Below are 22,684 nucleotides of genomic sequence, written 5' to 3'. Positions count from 1 at the left end.
GCTCTATGCACATATACAGATGTGTATATGACACATATATATTTCTCCGTATGTGTGTGGCATACGCACACAAGGTCCACACTGTTGTAAGTCCCTGGACCTCACAGCTGAACTGTTGGGCCTTGCTGCAACACAAACAGGTGTCACATGTGAACACACACTAACATTAGAGGGGGTATATATATCTACAAATGCTAGATAAGCATACTAGACTGCTACAGCAGTTGCCGATGCTAAGCTACACCTTAATATGACTATCATGCATGTGTTGCTCTGTCACACCCATGTTTATGTAATGGCAGCGCTAATCTCCCCAACAGCCATTGGCCACACTACTGTACAGAACACAGGTAACATGGATCAGATCTTTGACATTTAATGCTGAGCTACACATTTCACAGGTATGTCCTACTGCCCACAGGTACACACTGTATTGTCCATAGCAGTAATTAAGCAGGACATATGTGCATATATAAGTACTGCTGCCACATATGAATGGTTCACATTATGTAGACTACTCTTCAAAAACATCTACTACATGCCAGTAAATACCTATGTGTCACATACCTTTCCTTTGTATGATTTGGTATTATTTATTTTTCTTTTTCCTTTTCTCTGTCTCTCTCTCTCTCTCTCTGTCAGTCTCTGAAATAGAGTGATTGAGTTTGTTGGCAGCGATTGCAGCCTGCTTTTGTAGGTATTTGCACATAAGCATGTGATGGCCTCTGCACCAATTAGTGGCCAACATTTGCTAATTGCATGCAGCCTGCTGTGTAGTAATTGCAGTAATCACTGTCATAGCAAGCCAGTACTATAAATTGCTAACTCAGGTAGGCGTGGCCCTTTCAGCTTTCCAAGATGGAGATCATCCTTGTTTGCTGTGGATATCATTGTTTAAGACAGAAGGTTGGTGTAGTTCTCATATCAGAAGCCAGGGGTGTAGCCAGTGATTTACATTTTGTACTCAGACCTAAATGTTGCTGCTTCCAGTACACACTTGTCAGTGTAGAAATGTACTCACCCCTCAAAATGCTAACCCAAGATACATGGGAGGATGTACTTTCTTTTTAAATTTTACAATTAAGTGTCATACAAAGCTAGTTATTGAGATGTATTCCTTTGGCACAAGAATTGTTTGTGAACTGCTATACTGTGAATATTCATTTACTCAGTTCTAAACAGTTTGTGCTTTTTTAGTGTTGACATTAGCATAAGCTGCTCAAGGAAACTGGACACATTTCAGTACTGTGAGTATGCTTACCTACATCCTTGGTAGACCCTGCACACACAGGTATATTCTACATTTGGGTAGGGGTGCAGAAGTACAGAGAGCGTACGTATTATTGTGTGAATTTTATTTTGCTGAACTTACAGGGTTGCTGTGTACATGTTAGTTTATCAAGGCAAGTAGTCTGCGTAACTCCCAACTGTGGACCTATCCACATGGTAGCCAGAGATTAGCCAGTTATTCTTTGTCTGTGCAACACAGAAGTCTTTTCAGCACTAGAGCAATGGCATTGTTACAGTTGGTTGCTACCAGTACATAGCTACATCCTTTTGTATTTCAGTGTTGTATTCCTACATAAGGGTTTGCTTCCGGAACTCCTTCCAAAGCTATTTGCACAGTGTGTAACAGCAGAAATGCTGATATGCCTCTGTGTTTCTGCCTCTGCCAGACCTCTCAAACACTCAGGTACATATTTGACCAGACTCAGGGAAAAGTAGAGAAAAAGTCAGGGACACATTTAAAATATTAGTGCCATTAAGTTGAGGCTCTGAGAGAACCAGATCATATGGATTAATACACCTTTTCTGAAGTAAAAGAAGTGTCTAACTCTTAATTATTGTCATTACTCATTACGTGCAATTCACCACCTTTCTGGTCAAAGTCAGTAGTTTTCGGAGGGATTCAGAGGGACAGAGCTAAGATTTGTGTCAAAACAGTGACATCCCTGAAAATTGTGGACAGTTGGGAGGTATGGCTTGTGCCCTAAACAGATATGCCAGTGTTTGTCCTGCTATGATACTGTGTGAGGGTTGTAAAGTGATGGTGTAACATTATTTCCCGCTAGAATGGCTGCTTCTCTTATCACAGTCATGTAATGTAATCCCACAACAACTGTTGGTAATGATCCACAGAACAAGTTGTGTGGTATGGCATTCCTATTTTTCCTTTACATTCACTCATTCTGATGCATGATATATTTATTTCAGCACCAACTTGTTGTATATCTACTGTGGCTTAGTGGTATCTCATGCAGTGTAGTGTGTACAAGGTCCGGGGTTGGAGACTGACAGAGGTGTTTTATTTTGCTGCTGAGCAGAACAAAGGCCCTCACATACAGAGTGACTAAGGCACTTTTAAGCAGTTGTAAGTGGGTTTGCATGGGTTTGCGTGATGCTTAGTAATGCTTAGCTAAGCGCAAACAAGTGCACACTCGCGCAAACCTGCTAACTACTGCTTAATAGTGCTTACTCCCGCTAACCCCCGTGCTCATTTCTTTGAAAAAGGGGCACAAAGAGGGAAAAACAGTAGGGAAAATAGCTCGGGATGTGCAGGACCGGTGTAGGGAAGGTCCATAGATGCCCATTTCTTTAACAGCAGCTGTGCATATGGAATAAATTTGGAGGTAAATATGAAACCTTCAACCCCTGAGAGAGGGGTGAGGACAACAAAGTATGTTGTAATGCCAATTAAATTACATTTTATGTGTCCAGGGGACATGTGTGCAAAATGGGCAGCTATGTATGGGGTGTAATTTTTTTTGGGAGCAAATTGCCCTTTTTTTTTTAGGTGAGAGTGGAATGTGGGGTAGGGGAAGTAGGTATATTTGGGGAGGTAGGTTGGGGAGGTAAACAGACAAGACAAACAAGACGCATACAGGGGCGGAATATGACACGTAGTGGGTGAACACCATTGACGGGGAGGGATGTTTGGAAATCGCAAGCCCATGAGCCCACAGATAGCAACAGTGGAACTGAGATCCCCACCCATGGGCAGTCACCACTGCACCTTCAAAGCCCAGAGGGTGGCTGTGCTGGGGGCTGTAAAGGAGGGGCAGCCTGGCCCGGGAATTGCGCCACTCATGCCTCAAGCTGGCGTAGAGGTTCTGCAACAGATTGCTCGATCTCTCTATGCACCACAGCCCGGACCATTTGAAGGGTGATAGTTGGCCCTCCTCCACCCACGCTTGCACAGGGGGGCCGAGCCCCATCCCCTGCAGCGCTTCCACACAAAGGTGGCACGGGGCCAATGGAGGAGGAGGTCCCAGGTTGGGCACCGGACCTGCTGGTGCCAGGTGCCATGGCCATCTGAGGTGGGACAGGTGGGTCTGCTGGGACCGGCCTTCCCATATGAACTATGTTTTGGAGAATTTAATAAAGATATGGGTTAGTAACAGTCAACAGCATTCCCAGTTAGTTATAACAGCATGCAGAAGTATTCCCATTAACCCAACACACCAGAGATTCAACAGTTGAAAAGCAAGCATAACACATGCATATATAGAACAACAGTGGACATTACAACAGCATGCAGGTTTAATTGATGGCAACAGGCCACCAATATTGTGGTATTTGAACAGGGCACATGTATAGAAATGAATGTAAATATTTATAAACCAATAGGACATATGTCCCAACAAATGTTTTGAGATTAGACACACCCATTGAGGTGTGGAATTGCATTTTTTATACACATACAGTAGGGTGGAAAAGATAGTTCAGTTAACAACTTATATATCCTTCTAGTTTACATTACATTCCTATTAACTGCAGTTATATGTCCCTTACATGTATTATTACACTACCCAATGTCCTTCTATTGTGCAATTGGATTTTGCTAGATCATTATATACATGAGCTGTATCTGACATACAAACTGTCCAGGATACAGATGTCACTGCTACATATTTTGAGAGTTGCTCACACACACTACTGCTGAGATGGTATACTGACAGCTCTACTTTCATATAATTATCTAGATATGTTCAGGTGAAATTATCAGTTATATGTCAACAGCTCCCTACATTTCTGGCAGCACACTGACATTTCTGAGGAACACAATACCAAGCTACTCATGTGCCAGATTAACCTGTACATGCTAGGCATGAATCAACAGTTAAGTGCATAAAAACTACTGGCACTCCCTTCATCCACTTTATATGGGCCTACCCAAGTGTGGGTTAACTAACACTGCTTAATACAACAGTACTATTTCTAAAATGCAACAGTACAACAACATATCAAAGAAAATCACACAGACGCACGCCAGGAATTATACCTTTATTAAAGAATTATTGCACCTTTATTTATTGGGTTAAAACACTTTTTTGAAGGCTCTCTCATTTATTTTATATAACAGTACATGCAGAATAATTATTAAAGAATTATTATACTGTTATTTATTGGGTTAAAACACTTTTTTGAAGACTCTCTCATTTATTTTATATAACAGTACATGCAGAATAATTATTAAAGAATTATTATACCTTTATTTAATGGGTTAAAACACTTTTTTGAAGGCTCTCTCATTTATTTTATATAACAGTACATGCAGAATAATTACTAACCTGCCTGGTGATGCAGCCTTTGCAGCCTATCTTCATGGGCTTGCTGATTCATAGCCCGGACACCTGCAGCTGTGAAGTAAATGCAGTGATAATGAGACATACCTATCCATAGTATAGACAAGAATAGCAGTTCTTAAATACTTAATACAATGGCTACTTACTCAGTAGTGGGACATTTGCCATCCCACCGGTCTCCTGGATCCACTGGTCCAGTTGAACCTCCTTACGTCACTTCAGGTCAGAGTAATGGAGCCTGACCTGCTCACCAGTCCGAGGAACACCAGTGGCACTGGTGAGATCACAAGCTAGACAGTTCCAGGCCTCCGTTTTGTACTGAGTGCCCTGGCACTGGCCCCAAAGGAGTCTTTCCTCATGATTGTGGACAAGGAGCCAAACCATTACTTTGGTCTTCTCAATGCTCAATGACTGCAGAAGGGAGCTACAACCAGTTGTGGCAAGTATTCCCACCTGTGGAGCTTAAATATACCTCATTTCCCACGCTTATTTGTGATTGGCCAGTTTTGAAAAAACTCAGCTGTAGGCACACCTGCTTAGCTGATGTTAGCAATGTTTAATATTCCTTTGATAGATATATGTCTGTTGAAAGTGCATGGTTATGAAATACTGTCATGGCTTAGTGGTTATGTACTGTGACTATAGTGCACAGTATCCCGAGTTCGAGCCTTGTCACTGTTTTTTATTTTCCTACTGGCCAGACCTGAATGGTTAAGGAACAGTAAAGGAGGTGTGGCCGTGTTTAGCCGACTTTGCTCAACTTTGCCCAACTTTGCTCAGCGTTGCTCGACATTGCCTGACGTTGCCCGATGTTGCTCGATGTTGCCCAACGTTGCGCTGGTTAGCGCAGTGTGTAGCTACACACAAACATGTTCTGGTTGTGCTAGTTTGCGCGATGCGCAGCTTCGCGCAAAGAAATTGCGCTAGTTGACGCAGTGCTCAGCTACGAGCAATTAAATATAAATATGCTCAATACTGGTGAAATATGCTTAGCAGTGCTTTATATTGCTTAAAATAAGTTACTCATGCATCAGTATGCATAACCATTTCACCTTCCTATATATATATATATATATATATATATATATATATATGTATATATATATAAAGTTCGTTCACTACTACATATAGCATTTCAATGCTTTTTACAAAACTTTAAATAATACATGTCAGCAAATATTTTTGTATACAGATTTCCAACAGAAAATTAAAAGTGTAGTGGTGGGACTCGAACTGGGAATACCTCCTCTTTGTGCAAGGGCTCTAACCACTACGCTATCACTATTTCGCTTAATTTGCAAATATTTTTCTTATTATCCTCTTTGGTGTCTAAACTGCTAACTGTAGCTAAGCAATGGGCAAACCCACACAAACATGCGCAAATACGGGTAGCTATATCGGAAATGAAAAAAAAAACATTTCTTTTACTTTTTATATTTTTACGGGGTTTACTATATGGGGGAGTGTAGTGTTAGAATGTACACATGTGAGCGGACTTGCTCATGTAACTAGACATTTCCCGAGTTTCAAACTTGCAGGGGCGTGGATTTTTGGACTGATCGGCAGTCTGACACGCCCCCTATACTTGTCCATGCTCCATGTTTGTTTTAGAGTTGTGGCAGCGCGCCCTCATTAATATGCATGGGCGCTGCCGTCTTAGACTGACTCTTCCGTGTAAGACTAATTTAGTCTTACATGGAAGATTAGTGAATCCTGGGGTGAGTCTTTACAAGGTTATTACAGAATCAGCTGAAGTCCATAAAAGAGTTGTAGCCTCATGCATTATCTGCCACAAATTGCAGATAGTCACTTTATTTTAAATTGGGTAACTTCAGGTATATTTCTGTCTGACCTAATAGTATAGAATAAAAACATAGCAGAAGTAAGCTTGTGAGAGCTCATCATAAGTAACTTAACATCAACAGGTTTTGCTGTCAGAACTATGTTACAACATAAGTTCATAGGTTTATAGGTAAACACTAGGGTAGCTGTCCTTGTGGGTGACTTTTGTGCTCTAATTAACCTATCCCATTTGATTAGAGATGGCCTTAGCCAACCAATGGTCAATAATTATATATTACCCTTAATGAGAATAACTGGGATCATAGCATAGATAATTTCAGGGGACCCATGCATAGGACAAAGCATTTAGGAACCACCTCTGTCCATAAGTAGTAAAGAGGGCAGTCCTGGGGTAAATTTTCTGTTTCCCATCCATAGATCCAAGTTGCACTTGAATATGGGTCCCAAGTTCTAAACATTTTGTGAGGACAAACATTTTTTAACACTTGGATGGGTGAGAAATCTCTCCCCAGGGATGGGAAGAATTATGAAATTTTTAATTAAAATTATATAGTTTATGATTTTTATTTAATGCCAAAAGTGAAGTATGAACAACTTGTTCTGTTCTTTCAAGGAACTAACATATTTCATGCTACCAAAGACTTCCTTTTCTCTCTTGTTTCACTGCAATCTCATTGTTTAAAGCCATTTTATCAATGTAGGGAGTGCTGGGAACAATCTCTCAAAAATATGATGAAACAAGATTGTGCCTTTGTTGATATTTGACATAACAGAAGTGGTACACAAAGTTAGATGCTAAATTTGGAGTTCATTTCTTTATGTTTAATGTTTTAAAAAACTAGTATGATTTTAAGGAGCCAGCAGTGATATATTCTTAAATTAATAAGTCAGAATGCCTCATTGTTATCTTATTACAATCAGACTGTTAGCAATTTTTAAATAAAAAGATTGCACCCAAAGAAAATTACATTCTATGAAGAATACTAAGCCCATGTAATCTATTAATGTTAATGCTAACTGTAATTATAAAATTTCACTGTAACAGCAAAACCATGCACATGGCTAATAAATTAAAAAAAAACATAATATTTCCCAGTTGTTTTACTTATCACCAGCTAGCCCAGTGACTAAAGCCTTCATGGATCTCTCACTATATGCACCATAAGGATTGCCTCACGCACTGGAGCTTGATGACTGTCTCCCTTTCCAGAAAACCTGAAAAGTGTAACTAGGAAGGCAGGAGATCAAACACTGGCATCTGTTAAATATGGGGTAGCTACTTCATCTACTTAGTCAATGGCTCTCTTTTGGAATCAAAAGAAGGATCTCAAAGACCATTTGTAATTCAATGAAATACAGGATGGTCCCCTTACGTTGCCAATATGTGCACTGCTTAGAGTGAAACTACCAACTTAGTGCAGACATTTAGCAAACCCTACTTCCCCAGAAATGCTTAACATGGTAGATCACTATCCATGCTAATGTGCTATAATTATAAGGGCTCATGTTAGTACCTTAAGTGCATCTTAACCCTTTACCACTGGTGACTTTTTCTTTATATCTGGAAAACAAACAGCATTTACACAGTAGTCTTCTTACATCAATCTCACATTATATACAAAAAGTGCTAACCTGAGAACCAAAAATATCTGACAAAAGTCCATTCTGAAATATATTAGACAGATGTACTGTGTGAGTAATTCTATTTGGTCAATAGAAAGTACAGTGTCTATATGATGTACTTCAAAAATGGCATTATGACTGCTTTTCAAGAAATGTGTTCTCACTTTATTCAAGTAATGATAGATTCATAGGATGATACTAGGCTATTGGGCCGGAGGCCAATATAAGTCTAGCCAATAATTTTGCCCATGTTCCCACAAAGTCAGCACCTGTAAGTAATGACAGGTTCTTAGGATGATACTAGGCTACTGTCCCAGAGGCCCTTATAAACCTAGCCAATAATTTTGCCCATGTTCCCTCAAAGTCAGCACCTGTAATAAATGCCACTTTTTGAATTCTGCTGTCAGTTTGCTGAAAGGACTACAGTCAACAGATCCTAGATAATCCATGTTACCTGGGACTGTGGTGTGCAAGGAATCTCAAAATGCAAGGATTATTCCAACAACAGTTTTAGAATTCATGGCATAAGTGAAAAACTGTACAAAATAACAAACAAGTAAACGTCTGCTGGAAATAAAAGATATTAATGAATACATACTTTCTCTTTTTTTTTCTGCCCAGCTGTTCGTAATGCAGAAGTAATGCGCTTGACTTGTTGCTGTTTTGGAAAATATATTTTTGCATCTTGCAGATGATGAATTGCAGACAAAACTAGAGCAGTGCTGCATAAAGAGAAGAAAGTTGTTTCCATTATTTTATACTGCAATTCAGACATACTTACTTCTTACTTATACAAGCTAATTAACCCTAAACAAGAAAGTTGTTTATACACACAGGACCTTTATTAGCTATTCAACATTTCTGTTACCCTAGTAGGGCACTCAACGGAAAAGCAAGTATGGACAGACAATCAAAAACTATGAAAATGTATTTCTACATTGAAAAGCACTGATAATTTTTATAGAAATTAGTTGCAAGCCAGATCTACTAATTCAACAAACTGTATCTTTCTCTTATAATGATAAAGATTACTGACTGATTACGTAGGAGAAATAGTCTGCTTTGACACAAGTTGCCCTCTTTTATTAGCATAATAAGAAATTAATAGATGACCAGAGTTTTTGAAAATTTTAATTCTGTCAAAATAATGTCTGATTTGTCTGTCTGTAGACCTCCAGAGTAAAAAGAATTCTTTCTGCTCAAAGTAAACTTGGATACTACATTGGGTATAAATGGATAATTATTTCTCAAGGAGACCTTATTTTTTGGAAAAATGAGATAAGGTTGACCCTTCATGACAGCTTGCAACTCAGCCACTTTTCTTGCAGAAGTCACTTTTCTTGCAGAAATCAGTACAATCAGCAAAACTGTTTTTCATATCAGTCTGGTTAGCTTCACATGGAGCAAGAGATAACTTTTCAAAATAAAATTAATTTCAAAGGAAAAAAACTGTTTTTAGGTGGCTGGCTATGTAGCACCCCTTTCAAATCATTTTAACATGGGAATGCAAAGAAAGGGGGGATCCATGGGAAGATATACTGAAATGGCTGACAAACAAACCTTGACAGAGGAGTACGAAAGGCCAGAGGATAATAGCTCACACAAATATTGCAGAAACAGAGAAATAGTAGCCTTAAAAAGGTCTTGGTTCTTGTCTTGGCACCAAATATAAAATCTTTTCTTTTCAGTAATATATAAATTACCTTGCCTTCATTAATATGTGGTACATATTCTCAGAAAATAGGTCCTAAAAGGTATTAGAGAATGGGCAACCTGTACATCTCCACTCTTTTTGGAGAACAAATTTTCTGTCAGGGTGTTAATGTACAGGTAATGCTCACTGAGGAATGAGTCCGCCAGTTAACTACAGCATATTAAGCTGCTGCTGTGGAGCTTGAACTGTAACGAAGATAACATTCACCATTATTTTATGTTTGATAAGCAGCAATTTTGCTGTTTCGTGAATGCAAAATAAAAATAAAAAAAAAAAAAAAAAATGGACAAGTGTGTGTCTGTGTGTGTTTATGTCTGTGTGCGTGAGTGCAAGCATACATGAAAGTGAGAGTGAGAGCAAACGAGCCATTATTTTACACGCACTAAGCAGCACTTTTTCTGTTTACTGGGTGCAAAATTAAAACAAACGAATAATAAAAAAATAGAAAAGTGTGTGTGTGTGTGTGTGTGTGTGTGTGTGTGTGTGTGTGTGTGTGTGTGTGTGTGTAAGTGTATGTGTGTATGTGTGTATGAGTGTGTTTATGTGGCTGTCTGCATGTGTGTGAGAGTATGGGAAATTGTGTGGATGAAAGTGGAAGTGTGTGTGTGTGTGTGTGTGTGTGTGTGTGTGTGTGTGTGTGTGTGTGTGTGTGTGTGTGTGTGTGTGTGTGAGAAAGACAGATCGATAGAGCAATGGATTCAGCTCTTAAAAGGTATGCATACCTCTCAACTATTTAGCTGAAGAAGTCTGGAAAAAGCCTAAAATAATGGGGGATCAAAGGTCTAAATATAGGGAAAGATTTTAAATATCACTCTTACAAAATTAGAAAGTTCCTATAATAACATGATTTATGTTAACATGCATTCTCTGATGTCCATACCTCTCATCTGTTCTTGATTTTCAGGAACACCCCTGATTTTGACTCAAATTTTAGCTCTGCCTCCCTTAATCCCTCTTAAAATTATGGACTTTTAGAGAAAAAGCGGTGAATTACACAATGACAATAAATATTGTTACATTTTTTTTTTACTTCAGAAAATGTATATTAATTCACATTCTCTTATTCTGTCAATGTCTCAGATTAATAGTACTAATATTTTGAAAGTGTCCCTAATTACTTCTGGATTTGTCCCTGATTCTGTTGAAATGTGTCCCTGATTAGTTGAGAGCTAAGATAAAGTCTGAAACTCATATTTAACTCATTATTTAGTGACTACAACTCGCAATATCTTGCCAGCATATACTACAGCAAGTTTGAAACAGCGTGCGGAGGAACTATTTTACATTGACTATTACAAATTATTTACAGTAATTGAAAAAACAAAAACAAAATTCAACAAATGCAAAACAATCTAACAGACAGCCCATTATCTAACTGCAATAATTTCCTCCAGGGTATGTGCTATTTTGTAACTTAATGCCCTACCAGGGGTGTAGAGGCAACACTCCTGGGCAGGTGTTATTTACACATAGGACGCATCTTGTTGGGCATTATTGCTTGCTTAAAACTCCATTATCCAATCAGTTAGCTGAAGTTGTTTTATGTTAGGATGTATTAAATAACCCCTGTCTTGATTGAGTAGGCCCACCCTGTGAGGAAGCCATTTCCAAAAGAAGGGATAACCACTGTTGCTTGGACAGAAGGGAGTCACCACAGTGATCTTTGAAAAGTCTTTCTGAATCTTCAGAATAACCCTGGATATCAGTGGAGAGACACATGGGAATAATCCTGTCCAAGGCAATGAAAATGCATCTGTTTTTCAGGCCTGTTTGCAAGGAGTCCTGAAGCAGAATGTTATCAGTTGCTTGTTGTGAATGGAGGTGAACAAACCTACTTGAGGTGTTCCTCACAGCTGGATAAAATTCTGAAAGACTTTCTCATTCAATTTCCATTTATGAGGATATTTCCTGGTTCTGTTCAGTTTCTCTACCATGATAGCGAGCTCTGACTGTATGTAAAATGCCTGTAGAATGAAATTGTGCTAAATTGCTGTATTTTAGGCTACCACAGTTAGTCTGTACCGAGGATAAGATCTGACTTTGGCATTGTATTTAATCACTTGTAATGGTCTATGGGACCATTAATGATTGAGACAGTTGAGAGCATTTATGACTGCCAACATCTCTTTTATGTTTATGTGTTTTAGTCTGTACATTTACACCCATAGACGCCTCTTTCCAAGAAAATTCTGAGGCATCTATAGTTACACACTGTAAACAAAAAGAACGCTGACCAAATGTCTTCCAGTGAAACTGAGCACTTTTGTCTCACTTTCCAGCTCAGGAAACCCACAGACAATTCAAAAGCAAACCCAGACTCAGATAACAGTCAAAACAATCAGAAACCAAGAACCATAAGTGAAAACAATACTGACCAAATGTCTTCCAGTGAAGGTACATACTAAATAAAATATACAAATCACTTTTTCCCAGGTCCCCCTCGTACTCTCCTTGGTGAACATGCACAGCAATGCACCAGTTTCTAAAAGTTCATATTTTTCATACTGGAACAAGTTCCTTGTGCTGGGAAGTGGGAAAATATGATTGAATACAAGGAGTTGTTGTGACCATTAGATTAAATTCTAAAGTATCTCCAGGTTTAAATGAAAACATATATATTAATTGTGTTTTAAAAATGAGGGCTTCCAAACTATAAGGACACTTTGTTTAATGCCTGTTTTTATGTGCCTTTTGTATATTTTATCTGGTATGAACCTTTAAGTGTTTAGTCACATGATTCGTTGGTCACATAACCTAAATCACTTGGTTTATATGGCTATTTAAAGGTTTGCACAGCACTGTGTGTTTGTATTCTGAAGTCTCCAATAATAGTAAAAAGAAAGTGCTTAGTTTCACTGGAAGACAGTTAGTCAGCATTCTTTTAAATGTCCTTTATTCTAGGCGGTTCTTGCTTTCTTTTTTTGCACCTCTCTGCCATGTTTTTTTAATGTCTGATTATCAGCATTTTGCTGAGACTGTTTATTTTGTTTCTTGCCAAAACTGGATGAGGGATCAGAAAATCAACTATAGAATTTTGAGAAGGAAGGCTGAAAAATCCAAGAGATTCCCTGTGTCAACTTATCTCACTCATCACATTTTTTGACAACCTCTGCAGCTGAGTCCAAAATCTAAATCATTATCCAAGGGAAAATTTAAAATCTCATGTTTACATCTTTTGGGAGGTTCTGAGAACACAGCCAGGTAAACCTTCTCAACACAGTATCAGTGGCAATGACCCTAGATGCCATATCTACAGAGTTATATACACACTTAAAACAATGAGTAGTGACCTGAGAAACAGAAGAAAGTAAAGCACACTAATCAGATTTTTTCTCACAGGAGAGAATTGCAGATAAAACATTCCTCATACAGTCACACTTAGTCAGAATAAACTTTAATATATAAGCCTGACAATTCAAAATTCTAAAAATTAAAGTTGCAGAAGCATACAATTTTTCCCAGACTTATCAATTGCCATCATTTTCTTTGAAAGAATGAGGAATTTTGTACACCTCTATCTGCTTTCTTAGGTGTATCAGGCTGGCTGTTAGGGAAACCATGGGCTGTGGCAAACAAATCCTCCATTGCTGACAGCACTGGGGGATGGGTAAAGGTTTTGGGAATTCCATTTGTAACAGCTCATACTATTTTTTCAGGGGCTGAGAAACCTCAGTTCTCTCCCATTAAAAACACTGGCACATTCTGGAAATAGTTTCATAGAAAGAGAATCTCTCACAGGTAGATTCAGATACCTTGCTCTCCTCTGACTCTGAATGAGAAATCTGAGGAGAAAAACCTGCATCTACCCCATAACATTCCTCTACAGATTCAATTTCTTGAATTAGTTTGGGAAAACAGGAATCCCTTTTTCATTTACCAGAAACCATCTTATAAAAGGGGTCAATATATATAAAAGTCCATGACACAGACCTAATAAACTACTCCTGCCCAGGTGAACTGATGCAAAAAAAGATAAATGCTTATTTTTCTGTTTCTTTTTGACAGGAACGTTGGGGCAAATACATTTATTAATAGCAGCAACATCTTCCGAAGAGATGGCCACAACATTCTGGCAAAGACCCTTGTCTGAAGAGCAACAAGAGACTTTTCCTTCCTCCCTGATAAGTGCTGTTTGAACAGAGGAACCAGGCAGGGCTGTCCACGTTCCCCTTTGTTATTTGAGTTATATTTCGAACCATTGGTAAAGAAAATAAGGGATTCAGAAATTCAAAGATATAATTGGTATCAAAATCAAGAAAAGTTGGTTTTATTTGCAAATGATATTTTGTAGCTTATAAAACTGGAAAAGGACACTTCAGTGTTGTGGAACATTCTGAGATAGTTTCACGTCTCTTGGGGATACAAAATTAATGAAGATAAAACAAAGGCAATAGCTGTAAACTATATACCCACACACAAATTTGCTCAGAAATACTCATATTTATGGGGACAAGATAAAATTAAATACTTAGGAGTATGGATTAAAAAGGGATTCTGTTATGGTAGCTAAGGATATGTGGGAAGAGACTAAACAAAAGATAATACAACAGCTTGGAAACTAGAAGCTCTGTTTTATGGATATGGATAGCAAGATACAAGCAGTGAAAATGTTTTAGTCCCTTTAATTTTATACACAGGTCAGGTAAAATTTTATCAACCAGAGGAAACGTTGTGGATGGCAATTATTAAAAAGTTGAAGGATTTTAACCGGAAAGGGAAGACAGCAAGAGTCAAGTGGGATAAATTGATCCCTCCAATAGAACAAGGTGGTTTGGGATTACCTGATTTGAAGGGGTATTTCAGAGCTACACAGTTAAGGCTCCTATGCATAGCACAGGCAGAAAGCTACAACTCAAAGTGGAAAGGGATGATGATGAAATGGGAGTGGGTTCAAGAAATAAGGACAGACTGGGGTTTTGGATGCAAATCTTTAAGGTGAATAGCAATAACTATACAGAATATTATATTTATAAAGTAGTAGACAGTAGTTTACGAACTAAGCCAAAATATGAATAGAGAAAGGACATTCTGCTGATAGAGATGATTGCAATTAGGGGTGCAGACAACAGGAAAGGGGGGGGGCTGGAATTTACTAGAGAAAACTGGCACAGGAACCAATGTATTGGGAGCTAATTACTAGAGAGGGAAAGGTAAAAGAATGGGAAGAGGCCAAGTATTCATTTGTACTGCAGGCTAGAGACTGCCTTCCCTGTCAAGGATTGATATAAGAGTATAGAAAGAGAAAGGAATAGGGGTATTTTAAAGGAAAGTCCAGCACTGGTAGAGTTTTAGTAGAATCTAAAACATAAGCTGCTGCTAAAAAAGGGATAATTAGAAGGGCACATAAAATATTGCATGATAACTATAGGAATCAATCAGAGGAGGTTAAAAATGATTGGGAAGAGAGACTGGATAAGCAGTTCACAAAGAAATAATGGGGTAAATATGCATGGCTTCCAAATATGCAACAAAGTCTAGAAGATTTAGGATCTGTGATTGGAAGTATTTGCATAGGTATTTTTATACCCAAGCAGAATCCAAAGAATATTTTCCTCAGGCAGATTGCAAATGTGGAGGTGTGATGAGGAATAAAGAGCTAATTGGGAATATATTTTTTGGAAGTGTAATGATTTGACAGAGTTTAAAAATTCCATGCAGAGTACTCTGTCAGAAACACTGGGTGAGCAAATTGGTGTAACTATGGAAATTATTTTTTTTTGAGCTGTGATACAGAATCGGAGTTGCCTAGATATAGTAAGACTTTGCTGAGTTTAATTTTGGTGGGTGCCAAAAAAGTAATTACTGGAAAATGGAAATCAAAGTCTAAATCAACCATACTAGAAGTAGTGAATATAGTAACAGAGATAAAAGAACTGGAAGAGGGCTCTTTAGAAAAAGGTAGGAGCAAATTATATACAAAGAAATGGGAATTGTGGGAACAATATGTGGAGAATAATGTTCTGGAGGAGGAATGAGGTTTAAGGGAAGGCAGGAATTGAATGAGCTGACTGACAATGACTGTACAGAAAATTATATGTGATGTATACTGTTTGCTACTGAAAATATGTAAATATAATTGGTTTTCATTTATATAACTGTATGACTGTTGTACCATGAGTAATAATTCAATAAAGATGTTTCTTGTTAAAAAAAAAAACATTGCCCGTTGAAAGGACTCCAACAGCCCAATGGATGTAGCTAACCCCTACAACATAATAACTGTACAGACAACACTTGAGGGATCTGAGGAAAAAACTGAATGGTCTGAGGAATCAGCTGTGGCCACAGCAAAGTCACCCACATGCAGCTGCTAGCCTGTCATGATGGCAAAAGATGTCAAGTTAACTTTTTCTTTTTGTGACTGGAAAAAGGATTTACCATGACACCAACAGTTTGCTCCACTGTCTAGCCAAAATGGTGCTTTTTTCAGATAAACTATAAGCTGTGAGAAAAGCATTCTCTAAACTGAATAAAATAGGAGGAACAATTTCTGATTGAGGAATATCAATTTGCAACAAATCATAATATCAATTTGCAACAAATCATAATACATTTGCTGAGTAACTAGGATTTCACTTTGGCATCCATTGAAAAACCTTTATTTTATATGAAGTTTCAGAAAAAGAAAGGTCTTATGGAGTGAACTCTTAAGCAACACTTTCACCAAAATCAGAATCTTCAGGTTGAGAAAAAATCCTGAAGCAGAGCATTTACCCTCCAAATGCTGCTGTTCTGACTTTGGTAGACAGTGAGAATGTGAGGAAACCATTTTCCTTTTTTTCACAGCAAAGGAAATGGGAGCCGAAAAAGCAGAAATTACCTCCCTAGCTAATCTCAGCAAATCCTCCTTGTGCATGGAAAAAGAAACAGAAGCATCTAGATTTTTCACATTTTCTTTCCTTTTTCTGAGAGATTCCCTGGAAAAGAACCAACCCAGGGTAGGCACACTCACCTGGAACACAGGCTCCTGGTATTAGGTATAACATTTGTCCCTTCTCTGAAGACCAACAAGAGTGGATCTCCTTTGCCCAGTGACGGCATCCATATAACCACAAAAGATGTGGTGTCTATCCCCTGTTCCCTAGAGGCTGTAGGTGTTACACCAGAGAGACCAAGGAAAAAGATGAGTGGTCTGATGAAGCAAACTAAACACTGCAGTTACCCATCATTAGCTGAGGCACAACTCCAGCCAGTCTGACACCCAAATACTCCCTGACTACTTTGTCTTATTGCAGACAAGGGAAGGAATTAATGCAGAGACTGGTAGCTGCTCTAAAGGTTCAGCCAAGGATGAAGCACTAAAGACTGAAGAGAAACGTGCAGAAGTCAATAAAGTTTAAAGATACTCAAAAGCAGGTTCACATAAGAAGAAAGACTGAGAGTCTGCACATGCACAAAGCCCTGCCCCTATAAATAAAACCTACACAACATGGGAAAAAGTAAAAACAAAAATAATACTTTTTACACAGTTGTTCACCCAAACATTCACACAGAAATTTCCCCTGACAAAAAGTGACAGTTCAAGATTTCAAATGAGTTTCCTAACAAAACACAACTTATTTTCCTTGGAAAAAAAAATGTCCTCAAAAAAAAAAAAAAAAAAAAAAAAAAGCTTAGTGAAGAATTTTACCAGCAGGGGACTTACCATCCCAGTCCTGAAGGATTACTAGCCAAATGACAGAAAGTAGAATCTAAAACATAAGCTGCTGTTAAAAAAGGGATAATTAGAAGGGCACATAAAATATTGCATGATAACTATAGGAATCAATCAGAGGAGGTTAAAAAGGATTGGGAAGAGAGACTGGATAAGCAGTTCACAAAGAAATAATGGGGTAAATATGCATGGCTTCCAAATATGCAACAAAGTCTAGAAGATTTAGGATCTGTGATTGGAAGTATTTGCATAGGTATTTTTATACCCAAGTAGAATCCAAAGAATATTTTCCTCAGGCAGATTGCAAATGTGGAGGTGTGATGAGGAATAAAGAGGTAATTGGGAATATATTTTTTGGAAGTGTAATGATTTGACAGAGTTTAAAAATTCCATGCAGAGTACTCTGTCAGAAACACTGGGTGAGCAAATTGGTGTAACTATGGAAATTATTTTTTTTTTGAGCTGTGATACAGAATTGGAATTGCCTAGATATAGTAAGACTTTGCTGAGTTTAATTTTGGTGGGTGCCAAAAAAGTAATTACTTTAAAATGGAAATCAAAGTCTAAATCAACCATACTAGAAGTAGTGAATATAGTAACAGAGATAAAAGAACTGGAAGAGGGCTCTTTAGAAAAAGGTAGGAGCAAATTATATACAAAGAAATGGGAATTGTGGGAACAATACGTGGAGAATAATGTTCTGGAGGAGGAATGAGGTTTAAGGGAAGGCAGGAATTGAATGAGCTGACTGACAATGACTGTACAGAAAATTATATGTGATGTATACTGTTTGCTACTGAAAATATGTAAATATAATTGGTTTTCATTTATATAACTGTATGACTGTTGTACCATGAGTAATAATTCAATAAAGATGTTTCTTGTTAAAAAAAAAACATTGCCCATTGAAAGGACTCCAACAGCCCAATGGATGTAGCTAACCCCTACAACATAGTAACTGTATAGACAACACTTGAGGGATCTGAGGAAAAAACTGAATGGTCTGAGGAATCAGCTGTGGCCACAGCAAAGTCACCCACATGCAGCTGCTAGCCTGTCATGATGGCAAAAGATGTCAAGTTAACTTTTTCTTTTTGTGACTGGAAAAAGGACTTACCATGAGACCAACAGTTTGCTCCACTGTCAAGCCAAAATGCTGCTTTTTTCAGATAAACTATAAGCTGTGAGAAAAGCATTCTCTAAACTGAATAAAATAGGAGGAACAATTTCTGATTGAGGAATATCAATTTGCAACAAATCATAATATCAATTTGCAACAAATCATAATATCAATTTGCAACAAATCATAATACATTTGCTGAGTAACTAGGATTTCACTTTGGCATCTATTGAAAAACCTTTATTTTATATGAAGTTTCAGAAAAAGAAAGGTCTTATGGAGTGAACTCTTAAGCAACACTTTCACCAAAATAAGAATCTTCAGGTTGAGAAAAAATCCTGAAGCAGAGCATTTACCCTCCAAATGCTGCTGTTCTGACTTTGGTAGACAGTGAGAATGTGAGGAAACCATTTTCCTATTTTTCACAGCAAAGGAAATGGGAGCCGAAAAAGTATAAATTACCTCCCTAGCTAATCTCAGCAAATCCTCCTTGTGCATGGAAAAAGAAACAGAAGCATCTAGATTTTTCACATTTTCTTTCCTTTTTCTGAGAGATTCCCTGGAAAAGAACCAACCCAGGGTAGGCACACTCACCTGGAACACAGGCTCCTGGTATTAGGTATAACATTTGTCCCTTCTCTGAAGACCAACAAGAGTGGATCTCCTTTGCCCAGTGACGGCATCCATATAACCACAAAAGATGTGGTGTCTATCCCCTGTTCCCTAGAGGCTGTAGGTGTTACACCAGAGAGACCAAGGAAAAAGATGAGTGGTCTGATGAAGCAAACTAAACACTGCAGTTACCCATCATTAGCTGAGGCACAACTCCAGCCAGTCTGACACCCAAATACTCCCTGACTACTTTGTCTTATTGCAGACAAGGGAAGGAAGAAATGCAGAGACTGGTAGCTGCTCTAAAGGTTCAGCCAAGGATGAAGCACTAAAGACTGAAGAGAAACGTGAAGAAGTCAATAAAGTTTAAAGATACTCAAAAGCAGGTTCACATAAGAAGAAAGACTGAGAGTCTGCACATGCACAAAGCCCTGCCCCTATAAATAAAACCTACACAACATGTAGGGAAAAAGTAAAAACAAAAATAATACTTTTTACACAGTTGTTCACACAAACATTCACACAGAACTTTCCCCTGACAAAAAGTGACAGTTCAAGATTTCAAATGAGTTTCCTAACAAAACACAACTTATTTTCCTTGGGAAAAAAAATGTCCTCAAAAAAAAAAAAAAAAAAAAAGCTTAGTGAAGAATTTTACCAGCAGGGGACTTACCATCCCAGTCCTGAAGGATTACTAGCCAAATGACAGAAAGTAGAATCTAAAACATAAGCTGCTGTTAAAAAAGAGATAATTAGAAGGGCACATAAAATATTGCATAATAACTATAGGAATCAATCAGAGGAGGTTAAAAAGGATTGGGAAGAGAGACTGGATAAGCAGTTCACAAATAAATAATGGGGTAAATATGCATGGCTTCCAAATATGCAACAAAGTCTAGAAGATTTAGGATCTGTGATTGGAAGTATTTGCATAGGTATTTTTATACCCAAGCAGAATCCAAAGAATATTTTCCTCAGGCAGATTGCAAATGTGGAGGTGTGATGAGGAATAAAGAGGTAATTGGGAATATATTTTTTGGAAGTGTAATGATTTGACAGAGTTTAAAAATTCCATGCAGAGTACTCTGTCAGAAACACTGGGTGAGCAAATTGGTGTAACTATGGAAATTATTTTTTTTTTGAGCTGTGATACAGAATCAGAATTGCCTAGATATAGTAAGACTTTGCTGAGTTTAATTTTGGTGGGTGCCAAAAAAGTAATTACTGGAAAATGGAAATAAAAGTCTAAATCAACCATACTAGAAGTAGTGAATATAGTAACAGAGATAAAAGAACTGGAAGAGGGATCTTTAGAAAAAGGTAGGAGCAAATTATATACAAAGAAATGGGAATTGTGGGAACAATACATGGAGAATAATGTTCTGGAGGAGGAATGAGGTTTGAGGGAAGGCAGGAATTGAATGAGCTGACTGACAATGACTGTATAGAAAATTATATGTGATGTATACTGTTTGCTACTGAAAATATGTAAATATAATTGGTTTTCATTTATATAACTGTATGACTGTTGTACCATGAGTAATAATTCAATAAAGATGTTTCTTGTTAAAAAAAAAAAACATTGCCCATTGAAAGGACTCCAACAGCCCAATGGATGTAGCTAACCCCTACAACATAGTAACTGTATAGACAGCACTTGAGGGATCTGAGGAAAAAACTGAATGGTCTGAGGAATCAGCTGTGGCCACAGCAAAGTCACCCACATGCAGCTGCTAGCCTGTCATGATGGCAAAAGATGTCAAGTTAACTTTTTCTTTTTGTGACTGGAAAAAGGACTTACCATGAGACCAACAGTTTGCTCCACTGTCAAGCCAAAATGCTGCTTTTTTCAGATAAACTATAAGCTGTGAGAAAAGCATTCTCTAAACTGAATAAAATAGGAGGAACAATTTCTGATTGAGGAATATCAATTTGCAACAAATCATAATATCAATTTGCAACAAATCATAATACATTTGCTGAGTAGCTAGGATTTCACTTTGGCATCCATTGAAAAACCTTTATTTTATATGAAGTTTCAGAAAAAGAAAGGTCTTATGGAGTGAACTCTTAAGCAACACTTTCACCAAAATCAGAATCTTCAGGTTGAGAAAAAATCCTGAAGCAGAGCATTTACCCTCCAAATGCTGCTGTTCTGACTTTGGTAGACAGTGAGAATGTGAGGAAACCATTTTCCTTTTTTTCACAGCAAAGGAAATGGGAGCCGAAAAAGTATAAATTACCTCCCTAGCTAATCTCAGCAAATCCTCCTTGTGCATGGAAAAAGAAACAGAAGCATCTAGATTTTTCACATTTTCTTTCCTTTTTCTGAGAGATTCCCTGGAAAAGAACCAACCCAGGGTAGGCACACTCACCTGGAACACAGGCTCCTGGTATTAGGTATAACATTTGTCCCTTCTCTGAAGACCAACAAGAGTGGATCTCCTTTGCCCAGTGACGGCATCCATATAACCACAAAAGATGTGGTGTCTATCCCCTGTTCCCTAGAGGCTGTAGGTGTTACACCAGAGAGACCAAGGAAAAAGATGAGTGGTCTGATGAAGCAAACTAAACACTGCAGTTACCCATCATTAGCTGAGGCACAACTCCAGCCAGTCTGACACCCAAATACTCCCTGACTACTTTGTCTTATTGCAGACAAGGGAAGGAAGAAATGCAGAGACTGGTAGCTGCTCTAAAGGTTCAGCCAAGGATGAAGCACTAAAGACTGAAGAGAAACGTGCAGAAGTCAATAAAGTTTAAAGATACTCAAAAGCAGGTTCACATAAGAAGAAAGACTGAGAGTCTGCACATGCACAAAGCCCTGCCCCTATAAATAAAACCTACACAACATGTAGGGAAAAAGTAAAAACAAAAATAATACTTTTTACACAGTTGTTCACACAAACATTCACACAGAACTTTCCCCTGACAAAAAGTGACAGTTCAAGATTTCAAATGAGTTTCCTAACAAAACACAACTTATTTTCCTTGGAAAAAAAATGTCCTCAAAAAAAAAAAAAAAAAAAAGCTTAGTGAAGAATTTTACCAGCAGGGGACTTACCATCCCAGTCCTGAAGGATTACTAGCCAAATGACAGAAAGAATATACTGTGCTTCTCACACTCTCTATTTTATAGGGAGCTCATATATTTAACTCTGAAAAGCAGGCTGGTATTAGTGGGATAGCACCCATATTGCTTAGGTACTGCAAAAGTAATCTAATGTTGAACATCTCCATAATTCTGAGAGACTTTAACTACCCAGCCATTGACAGGAGTACCTACATCACCAATGAAAATTATGCTCAGAAGGTTTTAGACTTAATAAATAAAAATTCAATGGACCAGATTCTTATTAGCCCTATAAGAGGTCAAAATATACTTGACCTGGTACTTACAAATACATCACCATTATCATGTACAATACTGCTAGTTACTCCCTCTCTGAGAAAGTCAGACCATAAACTAATAACCTTTTCTCCCAAACTATCTAAACTCCCTGAAACTAATATATATGAGAGGTCAAAGCACAAATCCCCTCAAATTCTACAATGAAGTCTCAAAATTCACT

General features: G+C 37.9%; 1 protein-coding gene across 1 annotated transcript in view; it reads right to left on the bottom strand.

Moving 5' to 3' along the window:
• The window catches only part of CFAP54 (cilia and flagella associated protein 54), a 2,749,537-nt gene that overhangs the window by 289,225 nt on the left and 2,437,628 nt on the right, over positions 1 to 22,684 (bottom strand). The window contains exon 57 of the mRNA XM_044087198.1: positions 8,611 to 8,734. Coding sequence (XP_043943133.1) covers positions 8,611 to 8,734 — 124 coding nt within the window. The remainder of the gene's footprint in view (positions 1 to 8,610; positions 8,735 to 22,684) is intronic.

Source organism: Protopterus annectens, chromosome 11.part0, assembly GCF_019279795.1.
Source record: "Protopterus annectens isolate FY-2018-M chromosome 11.part0, PAN1.0, whole genome shotgun sequence".
Lineage (NCBI taxonomy): Eukaryota > Metazoa > Chordata > Ceratodontiformes > Protopteridae > Protopterus > Protopterus annectens.
This window is presented reverse-complemented; position numbering and strand designations above follow the sequence as displayed.